Raw genomic sequence first — 26,408 nt, 5'->3', positions numbered from 1 at the left:
TATTTCTACTCTCAAGAATATAACTTCAACTAATTCTTACTTCATTTGTATCCTTGACAATTTAGAGAATGAAAATCATCTGCAATTTGTAAAACTTCTATTTAATATTTTGAACTTATTACTAAACTATCTCTATGGAATACATCATCCAATTGGAAGTCACTTATATTTTTGTGGACTTCCAGAGCAACTGTGTATTATCCCTCATGTTTTGTAACTGATTTTCCTTGTGATCCAGAGCTTATACGTAATTTTTGTTGCATAGCAACACAATGATATATAATATTTTTTAAGAATAAGAAACTATATCTTTAATGCTCACCACTAATAATGATTCCTCAGGAAAGGAAGTACCAAACTGCTATGATACACAATGTAATACTGTTATTATTATTATTATTATTATTATTATTGTAATGTTACTGTTACTGCATTAATGATAGTGGTGCCTTCTGGTTTTTTGGATAATTTTTAATGATTTATTAAAATATTTATTCCTCTTGACTTTTCCTTTGATTGTGATAAATTTATATCTTCTTATCAATAGCATAAGCATCTAAAGCTTTATAAGCATATAAATTTGTTTTCTTATCCAAGTATGGATAAGTGTTGGAATTGGAATAATGGAATTCCAATTAAGTTGGAAGGTAATAAGTTATCAGATTCTTGGTAACTGGGTGAACCTGGGCAAGTCACTAACTCTTTCTGTCTCAGTTTTTTATCTTTAAAATGGGTACAATAATAGTACCTAACTCACAGAGGTGTTGTGAAGATCAAGTGAAATAATTTTATGATAATGTTCTTTTTAAACCTTAAAACCCTATATAAATGTTAGCCATCATGTTCTTTCTCAGGAAGCTCTGTAGAAACTAATGTTTATTAAACTTCTAAAATATCCCATGGTGATTATTTATGGACTGACTCAGGTGTGCTAGACAGATACCAGCTCATTTTGGCTCAAGAGAGTGATTGTTCAATTTTCAGTGTGAGCATTTTCACCTCGGAAATCCAAAAGGGCTACAAATCTTGTCTTGGTTTATTGTCTTGTTGTTTGACTAAACATAAAAAAGTGATGGAGAAAGTGTTAATTAGGCAAATTAAACTGAAATGTGTGTGTCATTGGCATATTTTCCCCCTCAGAGAGCCAATTGTAAAACATTTTCTAGTATACCCCTGTGATTGACTGAAACAAATCCACACATTTCTGGGCCAAATTACTTAGAAGAATTATAACTTTATACTGATTGTTATTTGTGTCCTCGCAAATCTGAAATAAAGTCAGCATGGCGATAGCAAAACATCACTGCAGCATCTCAGCAGAAATACAGCCCTAAGTAATCAATGAGAAGGGAAATGATACTCTTTGGATACTTGAGTGGTTGATGCTGCCAACTCTGGTTGTGGAATTTGTCACATTTTAAATTGTTCATTTTTTTTCTCCCTTGTCCCTTCATGCTTCACATTTATTCTATTATTTCTAATCTATGGAATGCACATCAGAGATTGGACCCTTAACTTTCGCTTTACTCTCACTTTGTTTTTAGAGTGTCCACATTTTAGAGAGGAATGCTTCTACTGGTAATGAGCCATCTGCAAGCAGGCAGTTGCTAGAAACTGAACCTGTTTCACTATCTAAGGTCAGTGAGGGACTATGGTCATTTCTGTAGCATGCTTGTTTGGGAAGGGTTCGAAATGTGTGGAATTTTTAATATTCATCAAGACTAAGGAAGCTATGAAGCCCAAGGCAAGAGCAACCTTCCACCTCCTCCTATTCACAGCATAGGAAAGTTATGAAACCATGACTAACAGGACATTGTTGAGTCCTTTTGGGGGCAGGGGAGGGTTTGCACAGTTATGATTAAAAACTCCAAATTTTGTTTTGTCAAAAGAAAAAAAAATGGTGGTGGACATATTTTCCATTTTCCATTGCAGAGATTGGATGGGCAAATAACATTACCACTAAAATGAAAAGAATCATTTTTCCTTTCTGGGCCTCAGTTTTCTCATCTGTAAAAATGAGAAAATTGCACTGGATGGCCTAATAAAGATCTCTTCCAACTCTGGATCTGATTTGAATATCTTATTTATAACTGGAAGGGTAAAATGGTGGATAGGTACTCTTATGGGCTGGTCTTGTAGCTTATTGGTAGTATAAAAGTCTATGGAGAAGCACAAATTTTCATCTTCTCAATCAGTTTCTTAACTTATGGAGAGCTGCCAGAAGAAATACTTGTATATTAACTAATATATTTTTTGGAACTTAGAACTTCTGTTGCTCAACATATCTCTAAGCCAATAATTCTCAAACTGTGATCTGAGAATCCCTAAGATATCTCTGAAATCAGAGTCTGGAAGATCAAAACTATGTTCATAATAATGCTAAGACATCATTTGCCTTTTAAAATATTCCTCCTCCCTTTTCCAAATAAATTTATGTATAAGTCTGGATTTTCTTCATTCTTCAACTGAAGCAACATATTTCAATAGAGAAGGTAGAAACAGATATGAGAATTCAGCTGTTTTCTTCTAAATCATTAAAGATCTGCAAAAATATAAAATAATGCCATTCTTCTCATAGATTTTTTTTTAATTTTGGAAAAGGTTTTTATGTTAACATAATGTTATCGCTTTTAAATAAATAAGTAAATATTCTAAAATTCATCAGTTTTAATTTGTTATGATAAAGATATATCACTATAACCCACATAAACAGAATTATTGTCTTCAATAATTATATATAATATATAATTTATGTATTCCCATTTTTTAATTGAATATATTATTAGGTATAAAATGCATTACATTTTTGCTCCTGTATCTCAAATAAGATGTTGGAAGATATGGTTACATTCCTTTTAAATTTACTTTCTTGGACTCATGATGGCTTACTTTCAAAACTTGTAGAAACGACTGCAGTATTTTCACACAAGGGCAGTTTTATTCTAAAGTTCTTATAAGTCCTAGACTTTGTTCTGTTCCTTACAGAATTCTTTAAATTTTAGATTAGAGCTCTAAAGACCTTTAAGTTCCATGTTGCATTTTTGCAACAAGTGGCCATTATCATTAGACCTCTTGGACAGAATTTTTTATTCAAGCAGCAAAATATGGGGAATTTGTGGTTTATTTTGAAAATAATTACAAACTAAATGCCCCTTTGCCAGAAAGTTTCTAATGCAGAAATCCAGCTTAAGCGAAATTTAGAGACCCAAATTTGAAATTAGAATGCTGTGGACTGACTGTTAGTTCTTAAGTCTTGTGCTCGTACTATTCCAATGTTAATGCTTTCTTCTCTTTTCTTCTCCACAAAACTATATTTGTGACAGTATCAGCCATTTCAAATTAAGATCAAATTTTTCCTTTTTTATTCTTTGCCTCTGTCAGTTTGACAACTGGTTTAATTCTTAAGACTATATTTGGATTGTTTGGTATTTCTCTTTCTGTTCTTCAGAAATACTATATTAACTATGAATAGTATTATTGCTCAAAACTACTTGAATAAAGCAAATTTAACCTTTTTTTTTTTATAGCTTTTTATTTACAAGTTATATGCACAGATAATTTTACAGCATTGACAATTGCCAAACCTTTTGTTCCACTTTTTCCCCTCGTTCCCTCCATTCCCTCTCCCTGATGGCAGGTTGACCAATACATGTTAAATATGTTAAAGTATAAATTAAATACAATATAAGTATACATATCTTAACAGTTATTTAGTCAGATTTAATCTTAAGAAAAATGTTATAGTGCTTCTACCTTTTCAGAAAAAAAAATTCTTTTTTTCCCCTGCTGCTAACCTTGTAAAGAAGAAACAAGTGTAATAGAAATCAGTAACTATAACTCTATAGGGACATAGTGCTATTATTCTCCAAGTTTAATTAGATGAAACCTAAAAAGCATTTCTATTTATTAATAAGTATTTCCATTTTGCACAAGATATAAAAAGCATTCTTCTTCACACAAGGGGCAATTGAGAGGTGACCCACCAGGCTTATAAAAAGTGTTCTTTTCCCCCAAAGAGATATATTATACATATATCTTTGGAAGTAAAGAGCTCAGAAAACTCAGTTAATGTGTGAGAATGAACTAGATTGTCTCTGGAGATGTACACGTGGAGACATAGTCCATAGAAATGGATTATGCCAGAGTTCAGAAAAAAAAAGATCACAAGTAGCCTCAAAAAGATGTCCCAGAATAGGAAATACTGAGTGTTTTTAGTAGAAAATAAAGGCCAGAACAGAATTTTCCAGGGTCTTTATAAAAACCTATCTCTTCCTCTGCCAATTTTTTCTAATCTTGCTTGTGATCTGTGAGCATTTTAAATTCCATATTCCCATTTCCCCCCACGTTTTCTGCTTTCTTTCTGATCTTGCCTACATTTGTTTTATTTGTGCAAAACCTTTTTTATTTAATGTAATCAAAATTATCTTCACACTGTTCTCTATCTCTTGTTTATTTATAAGTTGTTCAATTATCCATAAGTCTGATAGATTAAATGTTCCATGTTCTTCAGATTTTCTTATACTATCAGGGTCATGTATCCATTTTGAACTTATCTTAGAAAATGGTGTGAAATATTAGTCTATGCACAATTTCTTCCACACTACTTTCCAATTTTCCCAATAATATTTACCAAATAATGAACTCTTATTCTCAGAACTTGTCTTTACACTCATCAAATACAAAGTTCCTATATTCATTTGCAGTTGTAAATTGTGTGTCTGCTCTGTTCTACTGATATACCTTTCTATTTCTTAATTAGTAGCAGATAGTTTTGATAATTACTGGCTTATAATATAGCTTACTACATTTTTATTCCTACATATTGCTACATTTCTTTCCTTTACATTTTTTTTTCATTAGTTCCTTTAGACAATTCCCCAATACAAAGGAATAGCCCATGTAATAATGATCATAGACATTTTCTATCACTGTGGCACTTTTGCTTTTCAAAGTACTTTTGCCAATATACTGTTAGTAATTGTCGCATGTTCCTACTATTCTGATGATTTATATGTCCAATATATTATGTTCTTATAATGCAATTTCAGTAGGAACTGAAAACTTCCGGTACATAGCATCCCTGGAGTGTTTGATGCTTTGGTAGAGAAAATATATAGAACCTAGGGTATAGACTGAATTATATTTAAAACTAGTGGCTTGCTTAGTAGTACTTTAGGAGTAGCATAGTGGATATAGAACAAGTCTTCCAAACAAGAAATCCTGATTTGTAATCCTACCTCTAACACTAACTAGTTACTCTGGACAAGTCATATAATTCCTCAGTATCCAAGACAACAACAGTTACAGATAATCTAATCTGCATCCATGAAAGGATTTCTGTGTTACCTTTTCCCCTACACCAATGAATAGTTCTTTCCCTTATTCATTCTCAATATCTTCTATCTCTATAACAGTTTAAAGTTTACAAAGTATTTGAAAATAAACACTATTTACTATAAATGGTAAACTCCAGTGACTCCCTATTGCCTTTATGATCAGATATAGAATCTTCTATTTGACTTTTAGGAGTCATCATAACATGGACAGTTCCCAACAGTCTCATTACACCATATTCATCTTCATGTGATTTCCTTACTTTCAAGGGAATCTTGTCTGTAGTCTGCAGAAGATTAGAGATACACCATTTCCTCTTTCTTTCCTACCTGTCTTCTGACCTGGTCTGCTGGTATAGGAGAGAAAACTGTTCCATCAGATTCCCCACTAAACCCTACCTTATACTGAGGAGACCCCACCCTAAAACCAAGTCCCTTTATATTAACAACCATCCTGCACTCACTTAGTAGTGATTAACAAATTCCCATTAAATTATATGTCTATTCCAGTGATACTGATTCCCTGACTATTGTTTAAACCTATTCCTCATTCTCTGTGTTCTTGCTCTTATTTCCATCCATTAACCCAAATCTTTGATTCCTTAGAGCTACTCACTCCTTTCATTGTATTCTCTAGAAAATGTGCCTCATGGAAAATTGCTTTCATTTTAAGTCTTTATGTACACCTTTCATATTCTTTTCCTTACTGAGACCTGTCTTGTTCCTCATGATGAAGGCTTCATGGCCTGCTTTTCCAGCATTGGTTTCATTTTCAGCCATCTTTTCTGATTCAGTAATTGATGTGGATGAATTGTAATACTTTTCATTCCTCTTTGCCACTTCCTGGGTCTCTCTATACTTCTATTAATCTCTCCTCCTTTAAGGTTCATTCTGTCTATTTCTACCTCCCAATCAAAATTCTAGTTCTTTTAAGTTCACAGATCCCTTTGGTAGACAACAATCTTCAGGACACTGTCCTTCCCTGATGACTCTAGTCTTTTTCATCTTAATGCTTGCTCTCATACATATTGATACCTTCTCAAACACTTTTCTCTCTCAATTCTATAACTTACTTATTTCCCTTGATTTACTCTTTCACCCCCACCTCAGTCACACACAAAGATGATCATGTCCTTATTTTCTATTGCACACAAATCTCCTTTGCACTGACTACACTCTTGCTTTCCCCATCCTGACTCCTTTGTGAACTACTCTTCTTCTTTTGAATATCCTATTGACTGTATTTCCAGTCTTGGATTACTCCCATCATGCTGCCCTTATATCTTCACACATGCTGCGAAATCCTGGAGAAAATCATAAAACATTCCAACTGTACCTACTACAAATTTGTTATGTTATCTTAATGGGGCCTTTATGGAGCAATGTAATCCTTTTATACTTTCTTAATTTATTATGCTACTCATCACAGTAGCTTTTCCAAGCCTTTTCATCCTTTCTCAAATCTTATCGTTTCTGCTCCTCCACCTTCTTAGCTGAGAATCTTAGATCATATTTTGTTGGGGGAAAAAAATGCGATTCTCTTCTTTCCTCTTTTGACTGATTCTTCTATATCCCTTTTAATGGATCTTTATGTAGATCATGCCAGCTTAACCTTTTCTTTTTTTCCTCTTCTGTTCTGTTCACTTGGTGATGTCATCACCATCTCATCAATTGTCATCATTTGGCTGATGATTCTCAGATTTACTTATCCAGACCTAAATTCTCTCTTGACTCCAGTCTTTGCCTATTAGACATCCTGAACTAGATGTCCTTTAGACACCTGAAATGAAAAACTGAACTAAACCATTCTCTCTTCCTAATGTCCTTATTACTATTGAGGTTACCATCATGCTCCCAGTCCCAGGATTGACACCCAGTTTCATCTATTACTTCTCTCTCTTTCCTACCCCACCCCTTTCTATAACCAAAATGTTTCCAAGTTTGTCACTTCTTCCACATGTTCCTTTCTATTCACACAACTCCCATCTCCTCTGCAAACCCTTTGTACCTCATTCCTACACTATTGCCTCAATTTTGTTTTCACTCCAGTCTGTCCTTCACCCAGCTGCCAAAATGTTAGTGCAGGTCTGACCATGTCAACCACTCCCCTTATTTAATAAAGTCTGCTGGCTCTCTACTCCATCAAATATAAAATACTCTCTTTGATATTTAATTTATTTTTTGATATTTTATATTTAAAGCCCTTTATAACCCATCATCCTCTATTTTCTAGTCTTTATATATCTTATATCACCTGTACTCTCCCACACACACATCCCTAATATACCCTACAGTCTAATAACTCTTGCCTGATTCTTGTCTCACTGATATTCCTTGAACAAGAAACTTCATCTCCCTAACCTAGGTTTATTTAACACTAGCTATTGCCCATGCAAGTTTTCTCCATCCTTATCTTTCCCTATTGACTTCCATGACCTTTGGGACTAAAATTCTGTCTTCCACAAGAAGTCTTTCCTGATCTTCTTCTCTGTTGGTCATCTTTCATTTATCCTCTAGATATCTTGTTGTACAAGATGTTGTATCTTCCTTTGTGTCTTTGCCTTTATATCCCCAGGACTTAGTCCATAGTGTGAAGTGCCTAATGAGGACCTGCCTTCTACAAAGCCAGAGATTTGCAAAAATATGTAAAACAGTAGCATTCTTCGTGCTAATTTCCTGTTTTAGAAAACATTTTGTAAAAATATATGTTTGTAAAATATTATGAAATAAGTATATATGTCATAAAAATATATTAAGATATTCTTATTTATTTGTCTCTTCTAGCTTCATGTGTCTAATGGTTTACAACCTTGCTCCAGGATATACATGTTTCTGAGATACATAAATACACACACACACACACATATATATATATATATGTATGGTATAGCATTCATCTTAGTAGTTTGTATTTGGTACTCTTTAAAATGTGTCACAAAGAGATTGTGTCCTAGTAGGTATAGTTTTATTGCAAATATTTTCCATAGTATAATTGTTTCTTGCTTGCTTTTCTATCAGGAGGCCGACAGCTGGGAAATAATAGAGGGCCTGAAAATAGGCCAGACTAATGTCCAGAAGCCAGACAAACATGAAGGATTTATGCTGAAGAAAAGAAAATGGCCTTTGAAAGGCTGGCACAAGGTGAAATTCTCATTGTCTCTGTGTTTAGAGTATCATTAATATCATTATTGATAGCATAGTTATTTTATTCGCTATGACTAGTCAAAGTATTTCCTGTGTTCACATAGTACCGAGTGTCATTTGTGTGAAGATGCATAGTTTTTAAGACCTGTTCTTGACCTCCGGGGCTGTCATAATCACTGTGCATATTTAAACCTGAGAACTTTGGGGCCTTATACTTGGATGTCATCTTTGAGAACACCATTAATCAGTATGGACTTCTCCCTCTCCTATAGTTAGTGAACTATATATAGTTAGTGCTTATAGTTAATGCAAACAAAAAACTTTTTGTAATGGGTTTCTTAATCTTTTTTTTGCGTCATGGATCCCTTTTACAGACAAATGAAGTATAAAGGATGCCCTGTCTTAATCATGTTTTTAAATACATAAAATAAAATGCATAGAATTACAAGAGAAACCAATTATTTGAAACAAAAATGTAATATTTTCCTCTTCTAAATTCATAGATCCCTCTAGATTTCAAGCAAATATGCTTTGACTGTATATATACCAGCACCCCCTTTACCTCAGTTCAATCCAAGTGTTTATTGATTGGATTAGGATAAGTGATTGATTTTGAAAAGATTTTTCTTTTTTTCTTTTGCACATCTTCATTAATTTATATACAGACTAAAACCACATAGTAAGGTAAAGAGATATTCATGGAAATGTATTATTTAAGCTCTTTAAACCAGCAATTCTCAACATGGAGTCTGCAGGCCCTCTGAGATTTTTGCAGGAAATTGGCAAGATCAAAATTATTTTCATAATAATACTAAGCTATTATTTGTCTGATAAAATATCCTTCTTTTTTTACCTGTATATCTGTATGAGACCAGATTTTCTTCATATACTTAAACAACATATCAACAGATTAAATGCAAAAGCATATCTGAGAATTTAGCTTTCTTTCTATTAAACCAGATTTGCAAGAAATTTGTGAAAATATGTAAAGCAATGCCATTCTCACTATTTTTTGTTCTAAAAATAATTATTTTTCACAAAATATGTCAATTATATCTACAAATCATTTTAAATAATCATTTTTATTCTCCAACCTGCCCAGTATTGCTGAATATAACTCATCTAAACAAAAATCCCTTGTTTATAATAATTTTAAGGATATAAAAAGATCCTGAGACCAAAAAGTCTGTGAGCCATTATTTTAAATGATATCTACTTAAGTATAGAAGAGAGCTTTCCAGTGCTTATTATGGAAAAAATAGTTCTAATTTTTGTGTAGTAAGCAATTAATCTTAAATATTCCTGTCATTGCTTGTACTCTGTTTCATGATATAGGGGTAAAGGAAAAATAATTTTCTTTTGGGTACCCTTAGATTGATTTCTATAATGGAGTCCAACCTGGCATCATGGAATAGCTTTTAAGGAATTCCTAAACAAAGCTTTTTTTTTTTTTTTTTTTTTTTTTTTAACCCATATCTGTCACTTTTACAGTCAAAGTATTTATTTTGTTATTACTAAATTGAAAGGCTTACAAATAGTGACATCTATCACTACTTGTAGTTCATAGGCTCACATGAATATAGATTTAGAACTAGAAGGTAACTTAAAGGATATTGAGTCCAATGCCCTAATTTGACAGATTAACTGAAGCTTAGACAAGAGTGACTTGTCTAAGTGATGAATAAGTATCAAAGCTGGAACCTGAACCCAGATCCTCTGGTGCCAAATTAAACTACATATTGAGGAGATTTTGATTTAAGTGTTCTTTCCCTATTCTACACGCTGCTTTCCCTGGATTCTCATTGATACCTGCAGCCCAATAATATCTTCTTTCTTTCTTTCTTTTTTTTTTTTTTTTTAATAAGACCATAGAGCCATTGGTCATACTCTGTTAGGAGCCTGTTTTTCTCTCAGTCATTCCATAAGTCTTTTAGTATAAGTCTTGCTGTCTGTTTCTGTGACCTTGCCATCTTCTTCTATTCCCCGGATGGAAATAATATGAGAGAATAGGGGGCATAGAAACAAAATTACATATGAGTCACTAAATTTAATTTTTTTTTTTAACAAAGTCTATGATTTCACCAAACTGGCTTTGAGTCAACTGTGACTCCAGAATATGCTGTGGAAAATTTCTCCCCATAAATAGTAGAGGTCCAGAATCAATTTTATTATTTCTGTCTCTAATGTGCTCTAAATAAATCATATTTTTATTCTGACCTAACCCAAGCCCTGTGACATATGAACTATGAGCTACTCACTTAAATGCCTTTTAAACTAAATTTGGAATAACTTTTTTCCGAGTATGAATCTTTCCTTCTCAGATTTGGCCTCATAGGTCTACATTCTCCATATTTTGTAGCAAATGGATATTATATTAGTCTTTCTTGAGTTGAGGAACATTAAAATCAACCTGCCTTTTCTATTGCTAAGGGCTACTAAATCACATAGTAATTTTCCATTGGAGAGAACTTCTTGCTACAGACAGGCTCCCTGGCATTGATAGCTTACAAGAGAAAGGCACTGGACCCATTGTTTTGCTACATACTATGAATTATTTGTTTGGCTTAGAACTGCACGGGGATGGGAATATTTTTGGTGGAGCTGTAATTGATAGGACAACTGAGAACCAAGGATCACTGAGTGGCAGATATACATATAGGATGAATCCCCCATGAATTCATTTTTATGTCTTTGTCAAACTATGTGTATTTTTATTAATGTTATCTGGAATTAATATTACTATTTAATCAAAAAAGAAAGAAAGAAACTAGGTTATAGAGAGGTAAAGTATTTTGTTCTGTGTCACTATTTTTATATTTTAGTAGCTCCTTGGTCCATTGACAAATCCATCAACTTTGGTTTAAACATCCATTTCTTTCTCTAGTTCCCAATGGAATTCAGCTAAATCTGCCAGAGTAAGAAAAAATTCAAATGTAATAAGATACTCATTTGCAGAATTTCCTGGCACTTAATCTAGAATATTTCTCATATATATCAGGAATTGTGAGTAAACAAGAAATGTCATGAAGTTTTCTCTTTTGTCAGTTCTCACTATCAAACAAAACAAAACAAAACAAAACAAAAAGATGCTATTAATAAGAAAAGTCAATATAAGACACTGAGGTGCTCTCACTGGTGTGAGAAGCCATGATAAGTAGCCTTTGTTGTCAGATTATGAAATTAGTAAGCAAGTGTGTTTAGTCAATGGTGAAGTGAATAAAATAGAAATTTCTTAATTGTTCAGTGTGACAAATGCATCCCAAGTACATTTAGGGAATATGTTTTATTTTGGCTAAATTCACTATGAAAATTCTGATTGTCAAGAAAAATTAAACTCACATTTGTATATGTTTATTATAATTCAGGTTGTTCACATATACTAATAGTGAATTATTTGGTTCTTGCAGAGGTTTTTTGTCCTGGATAATGGAATGTTGAAATATTCAAAAGCACCACTTGATGTAAGTAAATCCTAACATATTTTTCAAAGATTGCTTTAGAGTTCTTTTTGATATGACTACATATCATTGAATTATAATTCTTAGCCTATAGTTACCCGCTTTGTCTCACTTGTTTACTTGTGGTATGATTTTAGATTTAATAAAGCAACCAAACTACCTGGATTCTATAGGACTTGTGTTTTGTATTTATGGTGAAGCTAATACAAAATTTCAGATTTATGACTGAAAAAAATCAGAATTCAGTTTTGAGATATGCCATTGAAATGTTCAAATTGACCCTTAAAGTAATATGCTAAAAATGTAGTCATTCCTAATGTTATCATGGATAAGATTAAATTATTTTATTTACTTAATAATAGTGTGGTATGTGTATAACATCTTAAGAATTTTCAGGTCACATCTGTACAACTGCTATAAAATTTGGAGCTAGATAGGGAGATAAAATTCCCACTTCAGATCACAGGGCTTACCCATGGCTGAGCAAAGGCATTTGAACCATAGCCTATGATGTTTTGTATAATTTTTATCATTTTAAATAATCCCTATTCTCAAGACTCTCATGATCAAATAGGCAACAAACCAAATTATAAAAGATTTCATCAAAAATTTTAAAAGCAAGATTTATACCAAAAAGAAATAAATCTTTGTAGCACATTTTCTTATTGGGTAGACAATCTTATTTTTATTCTCAAAGCCAGAGTCATTAATTATTCAAGAAATATGAGGCAGATTCCAGAGTGGAAGGAGAATTGTAGAATAGAAGAGGATATGGGAAAAAGGATTTGGATATTATCATTTTCATCAGTGTTCATTTTTTATTCTCCAATATCTCCATCTAAATTTTGCATCTTCCTTAGCTGAGGACTCTGAAATAGTAGTTGCTTAATATTTTTAAATAAATAGGAGTAAATAGAATAAGAGGAAAAAAAGAGAAATAAGCAAAAAGCATTATGAAAATATTAACCAAAAAAGGCAAAGCTGTGTTGATATTTTCTGAAACCATATATCTTGCTCTTGGCTCTTCATTTCACTAGAAAGAGATTAATGGAGAATATTAGAGGCTGAAAAATACACAAATTTCATATCTCTTTGATGGTGCTGCCTTAGAGCCAATCTGTTAAATTAATTTGTTTCTTATCTGAAAAGAAAAAATGAGAGCTCTTTAACTTCATCAGTATTTATGAAGAATTGACTTTATAGATTATATCACATAAATTGATAGCAGATAGATTAATTTGCTTATTAAAAAGAAGATAGGGAAATCATCTTGAATTTTTCAGATAGAAATTTCGGATTTCTTTCCCTTGAGCAGAAATAACGTTCTCATTTTCTTTAAAAAATGTAAAAAGCTACCAAACTCCTTAAAAAAAATTTTTTTTTAAATATTGAAACATATCTATTTAGATTGTTTGTCCAATCTATTTACATAGTCTTTTGATTTTTAGATTCAAAAAGGCAAGGTCCATGGCAGCATTGATGTTGGCTTATCGGTTATGTCAATTAAAAAGAAAGCCCGGAGGATAGACCTTGACACTGAAGAGCACATCTATCATCTAAAGGTAACCAATCTTTAAGCAGAATTTTCTTCTGTTTCTTCTGGGAAATTTCATGTCTTCATCAGGTTAAGTGAGAATAATAGATTAATGAATGCTTTCTCTTCTAAATCGTGTTTTAGGTAAAATCCCAAGACTGGTTTGATGGTTGGGTCTCTAAACTCCGCCACCACCGATTATACCGTCAGAATGAAATTGTAAGGTCACCAAGGGATGCAAGCTTTCACATATTTCCTTCAACCTCCACGACAGAATCTTCACCAGCTGCTAATGCTGCAGTGATGGATGGAAAAGTAAGCCTTAATTTTAGGAAAACCAGTCTTAAATTGGTTAAGAAATGACACAAAGTGTAATGATTGCCCATATATATGTAGGGCTTTGTAGTTTACAGCGAGCCTTGTGAGGTATCTAGTACATATATTAGCAATTCCACTTTACATAAAAGAAACTGAGACTCAAAGATTGCAATTTACTCAAGGTGACATAATTTGAGATTGTTGAAGACAAAATTTTAAGCCAGTTCTCTTAACTCCCAGCATTCTTTCTATTTTTCTTCATATTTACATAAAACTGAGACAGTTCGTGAAGTGTAGAATAATGAAAATTTCCTTCCTAATCTAAAATCTAGGTCAGTCAAGGACAGCAGAAATTATACAAAATCAGCAAACCAGCAAAATCAGTCACAATAATAGGATGAAATGAAAATGAAAATCAACATCTCCTTACTTTAAAAAAAAAAAATGAGATAACTACAAACTTATGGTTTTACTAAAATTCTAAGAAAGCCAGCTAAAACCTCAAATATTTGATCCAAAGAGCCTCATTTATGGATGTAGATTCCAAAACGTGACCTTTCCTTATTAGGCTTTAGTTACAATATTTAAATAGTCCACCATCAGCAACATTTTCTCCCATTCCGGTGTCTACTCAGTACCTGGAACATAGTGGGTGCTTAATAAATATTTGTTGTCTGACTTACATGTTTCTAGGCACAGCTTAAGGAAGTCCTGCAATAGTGCCAATAGCTTCTAAATATGATATAATCTCAATGCAATCTTCAAGGCAGCTATCTCTGTTTTGTTTTTCACTGACTAAGTGAATTATATTCCCTATAGAAGCTGTTCAAATTTGTTTCTTCAAATCTTTACCAATACTTCCTTCTTCCTCTATCAAAGCAGAGAATCTGACTTCCTGCTTTTCTGAAAAAATAAATGGTATATCTCATGAGCTTCATTTTCTTTTTTCTCTGAACTTCAAAACCTGTCATGCTCCTTTATGTCCTCTTCTTTCCTCTGCAAGAGTGATAGGTCTTGTTCTTGCCAAGGGCTACACTTTCTTGTACCCATCTCTTTCTGTCTCTCTTGTAAACTTGCTTTTTGACCATTATCCCCCTTACCCTATCTTCCTCTCTGCTACCCTCTTTCTTTTATTTTTCATATATATCTATGTTTCTTTGCCTCTACTTCTCATTCTTTTTTGCTTTTCCACTTTCTTCTTTCCCTTTAACTCTTCCTCTTTCTCCCTTTCCCCATCATCTTCTTTCTGTCTCCCATCTCTCCCATTCTCTTTTCTTTTTCTTTTAAAAATATTTTTTCTCTCTTTCACCTTTCTAAATCTAATAAATCATTCCTAATTCAAGAACGTACTGGAGACAGTTTAAACTGCCTCTTGAAAACAAATTGTTAATTTTCAGTGTGAATATTTAAACCTCAGAAATCGGCAAATGCTACAAATCAAGGCTTGACTTATTTTGTTCATTAGTCTTAAGAAAGTGATGGAGAAATTATTAATAATTCACTAATATTTTATATTTAAATATATAGCATAAGTAAATTTTTTCTTTAGAGAGCCGCTTGCTAAATATTACCTCAACACAAACATGTCTTGACCTTTCTATCCTTAAAAACCCTTTGCTCTCTTTACCAATCAAACTTGTGGGGTCATCTACATTTGTTGCCTCAAATTCCTCACCTTTCATTTATTGCTTTTTAAAAGATATCTTTTTTATTTTTAAATATAATTTTATTTTATCATTTTCTAATTGTATTTCAAAATTTTAATTTTTTTAATATTTTCTTAAAATTTTGAGTTCCAAATATTCTCTCTCCCTTCCTTCTTCCACCTCTTAAAAGAAGATAAGCAATATGATATCGATTATGGCTGACTCATTTTAAAAATTTTTCTATTTTAATTTCTAACCTGTCTTGCTGAAACATCATTCTCCAAGTTTACCAATAATCTTTTAGCAGCTAATTCCCATTAATTAGCTGTGTGACTCTGGGCAAAATCACTCATCTCCTTTTAGCCCCTTTCCATGATTATTGAAAGTTTTTAGATAACATGTAAATTGTAAAATATTATGTCAATAATAGCTATCATCATCATTATTATCATTATTAGAAAATCACAGAATCATCCATTCTGTAGGTCAGATATATTGCCATATTTGTGGCTTGAATAATTTTGCTTATTTTTTATATCTCAATTAAATTGCCCAAAGTATCTCAAATTTTTTATAACTTCATTATTGTTATCAGCCAGGTTTCTTTTGTTATTCCCTTTTAAAGCATATGTGTCCTAGGTCAAGCTTAATATGAACTGTTACTATGATAAAAAATATCCTATGAAAGGGATGTTAAGAATTAGAGTAATGAACTTAATTGAATGATATTCATCACAAGAAACGTTTTCTTCTTCTTAATTAGACAAAAGATTGGAATAAACCTTCCAATTTAACCCAAATTCCTGAAAGATAAATCAATCACAGATTTTTCTAAATATGAAAAATTAATACTTTTGCTATAAGTGATTTTTTTTTTCCATTTCTGCCTCGTATCGGATGGCACTAAGAGTAGGATACCTTCATTACTACTACTGTTTCTGGTAATTCAGGAGAAAAATGATTTGAAACCATTCTCATTCCACTTTTTTAGCTTTGAATAGAAAAACTATATGACTTTTCTAGGAGACCTATTATTCTAGTTTCCAATGAAATACCTCTATGCTTTAGCTTAGTGAAATATTTCCATTACATTTATCAGAATGTAATAAAAAAAGGAAAAGAACTATTTATCACCCTGCTTGCATCCTAAGTATCAAATTATGAGTCTTGGAAATGATAATTGGTTTGTGGCCCTCTGTGGATAATAAATAAGCCTGAGTTTGCTAAGCATGCACTTCATTGAGTTCATGATGATTTAAAAGAGGAGTGATCTGTTGTAATTGAATATTAGAGTCAAAGATGGATTTTAAATGGCTTTGGCTTTTTTGAAAACATGGCTCAGTCTTTTATTTCACAGTGTGCCTTAGCACCTATTTTTAAAAAGCTGTTTCGTGTAGATTTTTTATTCCATGCAATATCCTGATAATGGAAGATGTGTTTGATGTAGCTTATAGTGGTTTGGTCTCCTAAGACTACCCCTTAAAATATTTTTTCTGGTGTGCATAAATCATAAGCCATGGAGAGATTGCCTGTAGATAAAATACTTTCTTCCTCTCCCTCTCCCTCTCTCTTCCTCCCTCTATCTCTGTCTGTCTCTGTCTCTCTTTCTCTCTCTTTCTCTCCCCACACACACATTTCTCATAACATTTAGCTCTCTCATCTCTCTCTTAGCCTTTCTCGTTCTACCTCTGTCTCTTTCAACCTTTCCTCTCTTTCTGTTTCTGTTTCTCTGTCTCTGTTCTGTTTCTTTCTCTTAATTTCTGTCTCTCTACTTCTCATTGTCCTTTTTTTCTGTCTCTTTGACCCTCTATTTCTTTTTCTTTTTATAATTTTTTCTCTCTTCTCCCCCTTCCTTTTTCCCCCCTCTCTCTTTTGCCCCCAACTTTGGCGTTTCGTCATCTCCAGATGATTTATCAGTTATGACTAGAAACCTAGCAAATGTTGATGGTCATCAAGTTAGCTCAAGGTTTTGGAGACTTTAAACCTGAAAGGAATCTTAAAAAACCAGCTAGTCTGTTTTCCAGAGGAGCTCTACAATCCCAGATCACACAAGGTGTTCAATGGGAGAGTTGGAATTTAAACATAGGACCCTGGCCTGTAGTCTTATCACCGCACCTTGCAATATCTATGATTCATTCAGCCAGTTTAAAGAAATGGTGAGACTCCCAAACCGCTTGCTGTTGCACCCTGAAAGACCTTGAATTTTTAATTTGCGTGTACTGTGATTCTGAATTTTACCTTTGCAAGTAATCACAAAGGGGAGAATGTTTTATATTTTAATGGTTTTTTCTATACTGTTACTTATGGATTCTGGTGTATATGCTCAATATATTGTGAGATTTCTGTGAAATAAAGTTCTCTCTTATTTTACAAATGTATAAGAAAGATTGACGTTACTATCGTATGTCATATATTATTTAATCTAACTCTTCTTCAGCACCCTCTCTCATTTACTTATCAATACTAATGTTCCTAAATATTTTCTGTTTCATGAACATCAGGTACAACAGAATAGCTTCCCATGGCAGCCTCCTATACCGTGCAGTAATAGCCTTCCTGCAACTTGCACCACTGGTCAGAGTAAAGTAGCAGCTTGGTTACAGGACTCTGAAGAAATGGACAGATGTGCAGAAGGTCAGTTATAGAAAAAGCAATGAACTTTGGGGACTGGGGATTTCTTTTGTTTGTTTGTTTACTTTACAGATGAGGAAACTGAGACAGATAGGTCAAATGACTTTTCCAAGTTCATATGAGCCACGAATGATAAAAATCAGGATCTGAATCCAAATTTAGTGCTCTTTGTCCTATCTAATTCCTCTCTCATTTTAACAAGTATCCATTGCTGATAAGGCATCAAAGAGGTTGCAGAATTTTTGCTCTCAGAATATCATTAGTTCTTTCTCTTTACTTAATAGATCTCATCTCCAAGTTGATCATTCCTCCTCTCTGAGAATAATATCTTTGTTAACTCTTTTGTTCCTTTACACCTTCTCAGCTTTTGCCCTGTGACCTCCCTTCACTCAAGCCTTTCCATTTTGTATAAATTTTTTTTTTTTGCCCATCTGGATGCACTTGAAGCCAAAGATAGGTTGAACTTCATGATTAGCTTCATCAAATTTGTCTTCACCGAAACTCTCCAGTTTCTCATGAATTCATCTTTCCTTCCTTTTCCATTACCAAACAAGGGTGCCAAGTGACATTCACCATCTGCTTTCTCTGCTTTGTATTTGGCATATAAGATGTTGCTAGAGAAAGTCACAAAACTAATGCTATTTTACACATTATAAAGCTGTACTCTAATTTCATCCAGGCCCTCAGTATATACCAGCAATCCTTTCATTCTCTGGTTTATTCTTCATTATGTCCTAACTTTTATTTCAAACTTTCACCATTCCAATATTGTCAAGCCCCTAATCCTACCTTCTTCACACAGAGTAGATAATTTCACCTCTTGTTTGCCTGAGACGAATGAGGCAACTAAGCATGAGCTCACTCATCTGTGTTCTTGATGTTTAAATAGCTGTTTCTACATTTATTCTTTTAAATATCAAAGAAGAATGTATTCTGAGAAGTGGATTTCTTTGACAAAGACATCTAACTCAGTTTCAATTGATAAATGATGGACAGAAGCAGCTACACCCAAAGAAAGAACACTGAGAAATGAATGTGAACTATTTGCATTTTTGTTTTTCTTCCTGGGTTATTTTTACCTTCTGAATCCAATTCTCCCTGTGCAACAAGAGAACTGTTCAGTTCTGCAAACATATATTGTATCTATGCAACATATATTGACTGCAACATATTTATATATAGGACTGCTTGCCATCTAGGGGAGGGGATGGAGAGAGGGAGGGGAAAAATCGGAACAGAAGCAAGTGCAAGGGATAATGTTGTAAAAAAATTACCCTGGCATGGATTCTGTCAATAAAAAGTTATTATTAAAAAATATGTATATCTCAAAGAAGAGTTTTATTCCCAAATTGTCTTGTACTTTTTTAAGTCATGCCTTAAATGCAGTATCACTATCACATCCTTTATCTCTAGCCAAATAACTTAAAGACCATTAATTAATGAATTGAGGAAAGTTTCTTGTGTCATTGTAAGGTTCTGACCTATCCCCCTAACTAATATATTTATCAAAGGGGAGGAAAGGCATATTTATCTAACTTGTGGATAGTATGAAACAGAGAGAAATTGCTAATATGTTAGCATGAGATGATGAGTTGTAGGATCTGAAGATGCTCTAAATCTGGTGATCACATCTTACCTAACCTTTGAAAAGCAGTTATGTCAAAGGAAGATAAAGTGAGTTTCTGGTCACTGGAATTGTTCAAGCAGAGATTAAAGATATTATAGAAAAAATTCATCCATTAGACATGGAGTCATGGTTCCTTTGAACTCCACTTTGGGATGTCTTCAATCTCTTCCTTTCATTGGATCCTACTGCAAGAAATTTCTGTTACCCATAATTTATTTGGCAAAAGTTGTCAGGGGCCAACACCTAGTCACTGGGAACCTTAACAGAGACTGCCTCTTCCAGCTTCCCCGAGCCGGACGGGGCTTCAGACATCTCCGGCCCTCCTCGTGGAGACGAGAGGAGGGAATTATCAGACAGAGAACCGAGGTGGATAGAATGCAATGATGTTTATTGATATTACAAGTCAGCGGTGTCTCCCGCAACCCATCCCGTGTCCATTCCTTTTATAGTCCTTTTCCCTCCACCTGTAATTCATCTATCGGGGCAGGGACTCCTCCCCAATCCCTCCCCGAAGGAGGAGCCCATCCTTTCTGTGCCTCCCCTGCCACGGGCCAGGTTCCACCACTTCAGCGTGGTAATCAAGGAATCCTGGGTTAGGGTGGGTCCTGGCACAAAGGAGTCCTCAACTCACTCCAAGAGGTTCAGGTCCAGGGTCCCCAACAAAAAGTGAAAAGCACTGTGAATCTTTGTCAGAGTAGCCCATCTCTGAATTGATTTTGAATATGTCCACATTTCACACATTAATAATGCTATACATTTAAATAATGCGTTATGCTTTTCAGACCTTTTTCATATTTCTTTTCTAATTTCCTCTTCCCAATAACACTATAACTTGGCTGACAAGTATCATTTTTACAAATGAAGAATTGTAGTACAGAAAAGTTACTTTTTCCAAAACAATAATTTGTGGCAGAGCAAGGACTGGAACATTCATTTCTTTTGAGCTAAATCCTATGTACTTTTCTCTAGAATAGAAGTTCTAATATGAATCTCTCTCTCCACCCTCTCAAAGAACCTATTTATTGTTTTGGCAGTCACAGCCTACATTTCTGTACTGTCAGGATGGCACTACTTTGTGAATAAAGAATAATCACTAAATTGAGTACCAAATGGTTGTGGCATGCCGCCCATATACCTAGCATTATGCTAAACATTTTGGTGATCAAATAATAAGTAGCAATCTTATAAACTTGATGTTAACAAGTAGTAGAATCTTCATCTTATAGACAGGTTAACTGAGGCTCAGAACTTAATTGATCAGAAGGTCACACAGCTAATAAATTTTAGAGTCTAGTTTCAAACCCTACTCTTTCAGCTCTATTAAGTAGGGTCTCTGTCCACAAGGGCTTCATGGTCCTGATATGTTGCTTTAAAAGATAAAATAGAATTAGGAGTAGAATTATGGCACTTTAGACCATAGAGATTCTGATTTAATCCTTCACTTGACCAATGAGGAGACTTCAGGCTCAGAAAGGTTAAGACACTTACCTAATATCACTTAAATGTGATTTCTGATAAAAAATTTCTTAAAAGTGGAATGCATCTTCTGTATCAAAAAAGTCCTGATGCAAATAGAACTCAAACTTTGTCTCCTTTTGAATTCTCTCTCATTAAGTATCTAGGGCTTTCCCACAGATGCTGCAAACTAAACCAGACCCGATTTAGAAATCTAGATATAGATTTTTTAAAATTATATAATCCCCTAAAGAGGTTTTTTGCTTTCTAGATTAATGTGAAAATAGATGCCTTTGATATTCAGTAGATAATTGAAATTAGTTTTTCAGTGTTTAAATAGTGTGTGTGTGTATCATTTAGGCAAATTTGCCAGTAAAAAACCAAAATAGTCTATATGTTAACAATATTTTCTACAGGCATGTTCTTTGGTTGACTGTTATTAATTTGCATGCAGAAAAGTAATTACTGTTAAACTTCAGTGGCCTAAAGGCATGTTCTAAATGTTTAATAATGGAGTAAGTCAGTGCAGATTTTTCTATATTCTAGATTGTATTTAATTGTGTGAGCAAATTTTATAAGAGATTCTTTATATTCCATTTTGCTATGCTTATCAGTGTCCAAAGAGACATTTTTTCCCTTACCCATTGTAATTTGATTTTTTTGTTCTTGTTATAATAACACCTGGAAGTCATCTTTATGTCTTCAATGTTAATTTCTATAATGGGATTTCCAACACTTTAGCTGTTTCTTTATTCTATGCCTTCATTCTTATAATTATTGGGAAGATACTGTAAATTAGAGAAAATAAGTTTATTTGAAGACAGGTTTCAGCTTTGCTAAACACTTAGTGTTTTCTATCAGAGAAAGATCCTTAGGCAGACCTTAATAATAGTCCTCTAAACTCCCTGAAAAATTTTATCAATTAGTTTTCCATACTTGGCACAGTTGATGAACAGAAGAGTTTGACTTGTCATAAAATAAATGTTTAAAAGACTTTTTGAAACGAAAAAAAATGCATTGACTAAAAGACTGTTAATTGGTTTTTAAAATTTATTTATTCATTTTTATATTATAGCTTTTTATTTACAAGATATATGCATAAGTAATTTTTCAGCATTGACAGTTGCAAAACCTTTTGTTCCAACTTGTCCTCTCCTTCCCCCCATCCCTCCCCCCCAATGGCAGGTTGACCAATACATGTTAAATATGTTGAAGTATAAGTTAAGTACAATATAAGTATACATGTCCAAACGGTTATTTTGCTGTACAAAAAGAATTGGACTTTGAAATAGTATACAATTAGCCTGTGAAGGAAATCAAAAGTGCAGGTGGACAAAAATAGAGGGATTGGGAATTCTATGTAGTAGTTCATAGTCATCTCCCAGAGTTCTTTCACTGGGTGTAGCTGGTTCAGTTCATTGCTGCTCCACTGGAACTGATTTGGTTCATCTCATTGTTAAAGAGGGCCACGTCCATCAGAATGGATCATCCTATAGTATTGTTGTTGAAGTATATAATGATCTCCTGGTCCTGCTCATTTCACTCAGCATCAGTTCGTGTAAGTCTTTCCAGGCCTTTCTGAAATCATCCTGCTAGTCATTTCTTACAGACTAATAATATTCCATAATATTCATATATCACAATTTACCCAGCCATTCTCCAATTGATGGGCATCTACTCAGTTTTCAGTTTCTGGCCACTAGAAAGAGGGCTGCCACCAACATTCTTGTACATACAGGTCCCTTTCCCTTCTTTAGTATCTCTTTGGGATATAAGACCAGTGGTAACACTGCTGGATCAAAGGGTATGCACAGTTTGATAACTTTTTGAACATAGTTCCAAATTGCTCAACTGAGTTAATTGGTAAGCTACCTGTTTAAAAATGAAATTTGAAAAATCTTATCATTAAGTTTAAAGATCAGTAAGGTTTATATTAGTTTGTTTATGTTTTACATCATAGACATATGATTTTTTTAAGGAAATGTGATTTTTAAAGAAAATCATAGACATAAAGCTGAACTTTAGAGGTCATTGAGTCAGTCTCCTCGTTTTACCAGCTGAATAAAATAAATAAGCTTATAGGATTTGAGTAAACTGCTCAAGCTTATAAAAGTAATAAGATGCAGAGCTGACGTATGAACCTAAGTACTCTGAAACAAAAACCAACTCAGTAAAATCACTGCAATAACTAATTTTCACTATTTTAAAACCTCTTAACCATATTTCTCTTCAGTAACAGTTTCCTTACACTTAGTGGAAGCTCAATCATTTAAATTTAAAATTAATTTTGAAAAGAGAAAAGATGATTGATGTAAAGTTTTCCCTGAGACTGCTCCTTTAAAATGAGTTATCATTAATAATCACAGGATAATCCTGTACTGCTTTATATAGTGTGCATACATACGTGCAGATGATATGCATGTATATATGTATATATCTATCTGTCTGTATAGTCTTAAATTTTTTAAAGCAAGTAGTTCTCAATAACTTTTTGATCCTGAGCAAGTAGTCTATTTGTTACAGTTCCTCAACTGTTAAATGAAGATAACCATAATACCTACCTCATAAAATTGTCATGAGGATAAAATGAGATATTTGCAAAGTATTTATCACCATACTGACATACAGTAGGTACTCAAATGCTTTTTTGACTGCTTATTGGTAACATGGATCAAATCAGGAAGATCTCAGTTCAAATTTGGTCTTGAATAGTTACTACTTATGTGACCCTGGGCTAGTCACTTTGCCAGTGAGGACATTCATAGCATCACTTTGCCAGTGGGGACATTCATAGCATGTACCCCCCAGGATTGTTGTAAGAATCAAATAAGATATTTTCAAGACACTTAGCACATTGCTTGTCCAATAGGTTCTTAATATATGTTTATTTGCTCCCTTACTTCCTTCAAGACCAAAACTTGGACAGAATTACATTGTCTTAACCTTTTGCATTCAGGTTCTTTTATGAGTCTGCCTTTTATTTCATCCACATGCTTGTCCATTCTCATGCTTTGTGAACCATAGTTGGTAGGGCTGTTTTTGAGGATCAAAGGTATGAAAAGTATTGTAGAGAGATCCAGTAGCCACAACAGCAGCGTCAGTGACAGTAGTAGGAGATTTACTGGAGGATGAAGATAATGAATTACTCAGTTTGATTTGTTTTACTAAAATCATGAGTGTTTTTCTGCCATAAAGAATATTGTCTCATTCACTAAAGTGCTACATGAACAACAAAAGCAATCCACATTGAATGCTATGAAGTTTAAATAGTCAAGTTTGCTCCCTAAGAAGAAATAGAAGACAGCTCCCCATACTTCTTTGCAGAAATATGGAAGCATGGGTGTGGAACACTGCATATAATGAGATTTTTTTTTTAATATGTTGGTTATTTTTAAGGAAATGAGATTTTTGTCTCCTTTAATTCTTTATTATAAGAGATAACTCTCTCAGAGTGGCACTGGGAAGGAGATAGTGGAAAAACAAAAGAAATCAAAACTTATTTCTCATACAATCCAGGCTTGGTTTTAATTGTGGAATGATTTGCAGTGATATATATTTCTATTATTCTTGCAGCTTTGTTAGAGCTTTCTGTTTCTGCATCACTTGAATTTGCCTTCAGATGCTGCTGTTTAGCATTTCTTTTGGTGTGATTTCCCTCTCCAAACCTTGTGTGTCCTCTCACCCCTCCAATACTAATACATCTTAATTTCTGTTTTTTATTAGATCTTGCACACTGCCAATCAAACCTTGTGGAACTTAGCAAACTACTTCAGAATTTGGAAATATTGCAAAGAACTCAGTCAGCACCAAACTTCACTGATATGCAGGTAAATGCATCATAAATATTTTTTATACTACTTAAATGGTCTTTTCCTGAATAGGTAAATGATATATGAAGACAATTATAAAATGAAATAATTTGACATCTGGAATCTTTGAACCTCCCTAGATCTTAATATGATTTAATGATAATTAGACTATGAAACTAAATGTTGAAATAGTATATTACTGGCTGAAATTATCTAGAAAAAAGTAATTTCTTTGCTGTGTTATGTTAGCAGTGATTGATAGGGGAGATATAATTTGCAGTCTCAAAAGTAACAACATTTTATGCAGAAAGAGAATTAGTATCTTTCCATAATAAATACTATATTCAGTTTGCCTAGTAGCAAATATTTGCTCTTAAATTTTTGGCTCTATGATTTCTGTCCAGTGGGTACCAAACTTGGTATTCTCTCCTTGTTGTTTTTTGTATGGGCATCTAACACAATGATTCTTTACTAACTTACTGTGCTCTCTTTGTCTATCTATACCTGTGTCATCTGTGTGAACTTAATAGCACTATGTTGCTTTTAACTATTTGTGTAATGTAGGCTAACTGTGTAGATATTTCAAAGAAAGACAAGCGGGTCACAAGACGATGGAGAACAAAAAGCGTCAGCAAAGATGCAAAAATACAACTTCAGGTACCAAATTCATATTATTTTTTTCCTTCTTTCTCCTTAATGATATCAATTTAACATATCAGCCACTGTTCGTAGCTTAGTGAGATAGCTTCTTAATTTATATACAATGCTATAGGACAACCAGTTATATAAACTAGCAGAAAGTATCCCAAAACATGCCAATTTAAAAAAAGAATCTCACATACAGTTGTATTTAAGGTTCTTTTTAAAGGATATAATCCCAAAAAGTAGAAATCCAAACTTTTTAAACCTATAATGGTTCATTATTTGACTTTTTCTTTAATAACCACTTCCATTTTGAGCTTTTCCTCTTCCTTCCAGTTCCCTAGGTCCTTGACTGTCCCATAATTTATTAATCCTTTTTCTCCTTCATGCATTAGGATCACAGGTTTTTGTTTTTTGGTTGTTTTTTTTTTTTTGGCTATATATATGGTCATTTTGGTAATTCTATATAAACCTCAAATGTTATTATGGTAATATAATAAAGGAAACTTAGTGTTGTATCTATTGTGAATTCACATTGAGCATACAACATACTCAATTTTTCTCCATGGAATAATTTTCTCTTGACTTTCAGAAACGGAAAAATCTCATAAAAAGTGTTATTCTGTTATGAGCATATTTTCCAATTATACTTGAGTCATTTCTCTTATTTCTTGCAACATATTCCAAGAAGTTTTTGTGAACTTAGTTAACTTTAATATCTGTAATCTGATTATAAAATCTTTTTCAAAAAACATTTATTTATAAAAAGTGATTGCATTTGTTTAATCTGTAGTTAGTATGGACTTTTCTT

General features: G+C 33.3%; 1 protein-coding gene across 5 annotated transcripts in view; it reads left to right on the top strand.

The window, feature by feature from the left end:
• The window catches only part of OSBPL6 (oxysterol binding protein like 6), a 250,526-nt gene that overhangs the window by 164,743 nt on the left and 59,375 nt on the right, over positions 1-26,408 (top strand). For 3 of the 5 annotated variants that reach the window (XM_051986135.1, XM_051986134.1, XM_051986133.1), the window contains exons 4-10: positions 1,545-1,637; positions 8,352-8,474; positions 11,885-11,938; positions 13,384-13,497; positions 13,614-13,784; positions 17,935-18,067; positions 24,870-24,973. In XM_051986135.1, the coding sequence (XP_051842095.1) occupies positions 1,545-1,637; positions 8,352-8,474; positions 11,885-11,938; positions 13,384-13,497; positions 13,614-13,784; positions 17,935-18,067; positions 24,870-24,973 (792 nt within the window). Of the gene's footprint in view, positions 1-1,544; positions 1,638-8,351; positions 8,475-11,884; positions 11,939-13,383; positions 13,498-13,613; positions 13,785-17,934; positions 18,068-24,869; positions 24,974-25,519; positions 25,613-26,408 lie in introns of all 5 variants that reach the window. The other 2 variants (XM_051986132.1, XM_051986131.1) reach the window with 1 other exon arrangement.

The sequence above is a fragment of the Antechinus flavipes genome, chromosome 3 (assembly GCF_016432865.1).
Source record: "Antechinus flavipes isolate AdamAnt ecotype Samford, QLD, Australia chromosome 3, AdamAnt_v2, whole genome shotgun sequence".
Taxonomy (NCBI): domain Eukaryota; kingdom Metazoa; phylum Chordata; class Mammalia; order Dasyuromorphia; family Dasyuridae; genus Antechinus; species Antechinus flavipes.
Note: the sequence above shows the minus strand (reverse complement) of the source record. Positions and strands in the feature narration are given on the sequence as shown.